The sequence below is a fragment of the Trichoplax adhaerens genome, genomic scaffold (assembly GCF_000150275.1).
Source record: "Trichoplax adhaerens TRIADscaffold_156 genomic scaffold, whole genome shotgun sequence".
Taxonomy (NCBI): domain Eukaryota; kingdom Metazoa; phylum Placozoa; class Uniplacotomia; order Trichoplacea; family Trichoplacidae; genus Trichoplax; species Trichoplax adhaerens.
The window spans coordinates 1-4,930 of record NW_002061085.1 but is presented as its reverse complement, the minus strand read 5'-3'; the positions used below and the strand labels follow the sequence as shown (position 1 = coordinate 4,930).

Here is a 4,930-nt window from a genome sequence, read left to right as displayed (position 1 = left end):
TGCCATTTATAATTACAATCGAACCAACTCAACTATTGCATTCTCCCCATGGACGAATATGCAATGGTGTTTTGCATTATTTATTTTTGGGCATTGGTTTTACTGACATTAGGGGTATACTTTATCCATCTGTACAAAGCACACATCCATCATCTTCATTGATAGAGGTGATGTTGATTTAGTTTATTAATAGCTGAAGAGATCGCCATCTACAGTATTACAAGACTGTCATCAATATCTACTTTAGACTAGATGGGATGCTTAATGATAGATAGGCTGCAATTTTGCAATCCATTTTCTCCATCCCTATGTTGATCTTTATGTTCTCCTCCTATTTTACCAATGTTTTGTTACAGATGTTTTTCATTTTCTCTTTCAAGTCGCTCTTTGACTACGATTTGTAATAGACATTAAACTAGCTCAGCAATTGCATTGACCATAGACTAGACATAGACTACTTTTAATTATGCTTTGGTTTATTTATTTTTGGGTATTGGTTTTACTGACATTGGGGGTATACTTTATCCATCTGTACAGTATGCACATCAATCATCTTCATTGATTATGGAAGCAATATTAACTTAGTTTATTGTCACTCTCGTTAAATTGCATTGGGTACAAGATACAAGATTAACTTTACATTTCATGCAAATATCATGTCTTTTTCACGTGGGTTACTAAGCAGTAATCCTTTCTACTCCTGATGATGAGTTGAGAGTGTTGAAGATTCCATTGCATGTCCCATATCCGGAAGTGAGGGAATGGTAGAGTGATTTGTAGCTGTAGTGTTTGGGGGTTATAAATATTCAAACTAGATCCATTTTCATATAGGATTAACTGCTTGTCCGACCATAGATTTTCATGGTCGAAGAATTTGTTTTCGTCGAAATCATCGAAGTATTTGATGTTGTCTTTGTATCTTTTCATGAGTAAATGTCCATATTGGTTGAGTATCTATAGGCATATAATTTTATGATTAGCACAACCTACGTTCAACAATGACGACGTCACATTGTAAAGTAAAGCTAAAGTAAGATATCTTACTGCTAATTATTAATTTGCTAAGTAAGATATCTTACTGCTATATGGTCTCCATTTTCCAGTAGTAGCAAAAGTGAGCCATTACAGTGTCCCTATAATGAATTGAATGGAATGTAACGATCAGCTATGGACTAGAGTAGAGCTCCTTACATAATCAACTCATTACAGTCGTTGTCGTCCTCCTTCCAACTCATTTCCATATTGACACTGCGATCATTATGACTTACCGTTAAAGGAGCAATAGCAATCATTTCGGCATCTTTCTCTCCCCATACATCAACTAATTCTTCTTTCTCCATCTCAAGAGGCGAATGTTCAATCTTATGAGGGTTATAATTCATCATTATTTTACACATTAATCCTTCCTTCCTTTGGTAGTCAATATTTTGCAGTAATTGATATTCACCATCCCCAAACTTGTAACACTACAATAAATTCAAGTTGGAAATGTCGTTATTGGTCGTCTCCATTTGCAATAGACGTCAAAGTCGACATTCAAGGCTATTTTCGACATGAAACTGAACAGTCAATTTATAGACGGTTCCACTTTAGAATAGAGATTAAATGGAAATAAATTGTTCTCGCTTACTTTCAAGCTACGTCTTACATCTTCCCAAACATAAAGATAATCATCGTCAACATACACAACACCAGCATAACCACTATATGTCAGTCGATCAACGCTCTTCATTCCGGTTGTAAGGTTAATAGTTATTATCCACCTTGCTTTTGAGGAGAAATAAATCTGAAATAAATCAATTCATTAATTCGTAATGGTCAGTAACAGTCGTAAGGTTAACAGTTATTATCCACCTTGCTTTTGAGGAGAATATCTGAAATAAATCAATTAATTAATTCGACCAATTGACCTCCAACGTAATTGTAAAATCAGTTCAACAACTTCTCATGTTAGCTCATAAGCATTCTCATTTTCACCATCTTCTTCTAAATAATACTACCGTCATTTTCATACAAACTTCAAACTGGTATTTTCAACATACAGGAAAGAGAATGAGTGTGTTATCCTTCTTTCTATATCTGAAGCGTATCCAATCTTTAGCAGTCGATTCTTCTTCAAGTATTCCATTGATTAATTCCCTGTACTTTCTACAATCTTCTATACCTACAAACTCGATCAGCTGCAACCAATCAATATTATTCAATTCAATTCAATTGAGCAGAGGATTGAACAAAGTCGATAGAGCTACTAGTGCTGATGAAAGCTTAACCTACGTCGAATATGTTGACGGTAGTTTGGGGGTTACGTTGGGGTCTACCAACATCAACTGACCAACCAACAAAAATCAATTTTGTTTGAGAGATATCTTGCCAAGCAATTTTATCGCCTTAGTTTAATAAAAACGATTGTGACCATGAATGAATGCATGATTAAATTAGAGTTGTTGTACAACCATCAGGTCTTACCTTGTAAATTATATTCATATACATTAACATTAGGTGCATCATAAATAAGCAATCGATTACTACCAGGAATAAACATTGATCGACCAGATTGATCAAGTTCAACACGAGATTGGACTTGATCACCACTCATTTTGAGTATGAGTTTCTAAATATATCACAGTATTACAATATAGGACTAATATTACTGCACTATAAAATATTATGCTGATCTACTTTATGACGCATCATGAATATGAGTAACCCAATATTACACTAACCTTACTATAACAGTCAAAGGCGATCATTGACTGATCGCCTGATACCAAAATATTAACGTTTCCAACATCATGTAATATTGGCCGAAACTGTTTTTCAAATTCGATATCTTTTTCCATTTTTAACAGACCAATTGTACTACTTCTAGAGCTGGTGTATGACAATATCATATAGGCTGCATCACGGTAGATGTTGATGTGCCTTAAGGGCAAGCCATGTTGAAAATCATTGGTAGCAAAGTACCGATTTTCATCCTTTGCATGGATGAAAGCAGGTACTTTGAATGATCGACAAGTCCATTGCTGTGCATTCCACATCTATCCATCAAATTGATACAAATAGCTTTTATCAATTGGATCTAAGAGACGATATTTGACTTTACTGCATTTAGTCAATGGTAGCTTACTTCAATTTGACATTCATTAATCCAATTTTGCGGATCGACAGGTTCAGACTTCCCTCCTTGACTTCGATATTTTCTCCACCACAACAAGACACAAGCACTATCTTGCACTAGTACCCATCCACAATATTCTATTTTGTATTGGCGTGATATTTGCTTATTTGTAGGTCTAATACAATTCCCCTCAATCTTCCAAATCTAATAATACACAGCACAACAACAGTTGAACGCAACAGTTTTCAATCACTTGGCATGCTTAATTAATATTCGCTTAAACTCATATTCACTGCTAACCCTAACTTCACGGGAATCTCCAGAGAGTGTCATGATCACTTGGGTTTGAGATTGAGCAGGGCAAAATTGTACGGAATCAAAGTCAGTCTTAACGTCTTCCCCTTGATCGTTTTGGGCAAAGCTTATTTCTTCATTTTTATCGAGATCGTAAACGATCCACTCGTCCTAAGAATATTCAACAAATGAATGAAGAATTAACTTACCATCAACTCAATCCTACTCAAATTGCAATGTGCTACCTTTCTGCTTAATTGCTTGAAGGCTGCAGTCCGACCGTCAGCTGAGATTTCCACTTTTCCAATATGCATGCTTGGTGGAGATATTTGAAGCACAGTTTGTGATGTTTGATAATCTTGAATCTATTAAAGCAATTGCAATAGTGAGCAAGACATGAATTGACGTGAATGACATGATAGAGTAACGAGTAATCAGCATTGATTTTATTGGCAGTCTATGACTGATTGGATTGTATTTTCAGCACTAGTTCAACGATAGTCCATTCTAATTCTTGGCCATTGCCGTTTTATTATCGTATACTAACATACCACAATTTGGCAGTCTTCTCCATAATTATTTTGAGTACCAATTATTCGCAAGTCTCCAAAGTCGGGATTCGAAACTGATATAGACTGATCCAATCGATTCTTACCGTATGCTTTGCATGCATCATAAGTATATTGAGTTGTTGCACTAGTTGAACACCTATTTGCAAGTCAGAATCGACAGTATAGTGTAAATTACAGTAGGTAGTACTGCTATGGATTGATGAAATTGGAAGTAGTTTACTTACCTTGACATGCTCCAATAACTTTCACCATTTCGCACATTTTCCTTAGCTAATTGCAAAGCTCGCTGTTTGATCAAACTATCTGACATGCTAAACCACAAGATCATTTGAACGACATTATTTTTGTGTACATCTAGCCAAGCTTGTTGCTGCTTGAGAAGCTGCTTGAGTTGATCGAAATCCTCCCAGTTCTGAATGCAAATTAACCATTAAAACGATATTAGTCGTATTTTAAAAGAAAGCGCTGGAATGACTAGCAGTCCATTTATAATTATAAAAATGAGTAGTATTGACAGTGTTGGTTTTACAATGTCTAGAAGTAACTTGTGGCAGGAGTAAATCAGCTATCAAGACTACTTCACAATCTTCGCCTAGTTACCAAAGTCATGTCTTAGTCCTTAGTAGCAATTACAGGTTTATTTTCTGCCTCAATCTCTTCAGCGACATAATGATGACGGATTGCTACCTTATATTCTACTGTACAAGTAACCGAAAAAGTGAAGAGTAACGTGATCAATTCGTCTATGAAGCATAAATAGCATCCCTAACCCAACTCAATAGGACTCTCTATCTTGCTATTATTGTATTGCCGCATATTAAGTCATTAAGCGACGGCGTGATCATTTATTACGTTAATCAAAACATGATAAAATATGGACATTGGTAAAAGCGACTGTCCAACTACACTTTAAGCATGCAAATACTTATATAGTGATAAAAATGAC

The 4,930-nt window shown here is 35.4% G+C and overlaps 1 protein-coding gene across 1 annotated transcript; it reads right to left on the bottom strand.

Annotated features, from left to right (window-relative positions):
- Positions 1–654: 654 nt before the first annotated feature.
- TRIADDRAFT_62583 (uncharacterized protein) lies at positions 655–4,593 on the bottom strand (the record flags this gene model as incomplete). The annotated part of the gene is made up of 14 exons (XM_002118518.1): positions 655–954; positions 1,080–1,133; positions 1,269–1,466; positions 1,631–1,786; positions 2,043–2,180; positions 2,275–2,387; positions 2,467–2,611; positions 2,724–3,038; positions 3,128–3,322; positions 3,419–3,583; positions 3,622–3,777; positions 3,964–4,120; positions 4,209–4,396; positions 4,585–4,593. The coding sequence occupies 14 exons, from the start codon at positions 4,591–4,593 to the stop codon at positions 655–657; spliced, it is 2,289 nt and encodes a 762-aa protein (XP_002118554.1).
- Positions 4,594–4,930: the final 337 nt, after the last annotated feature.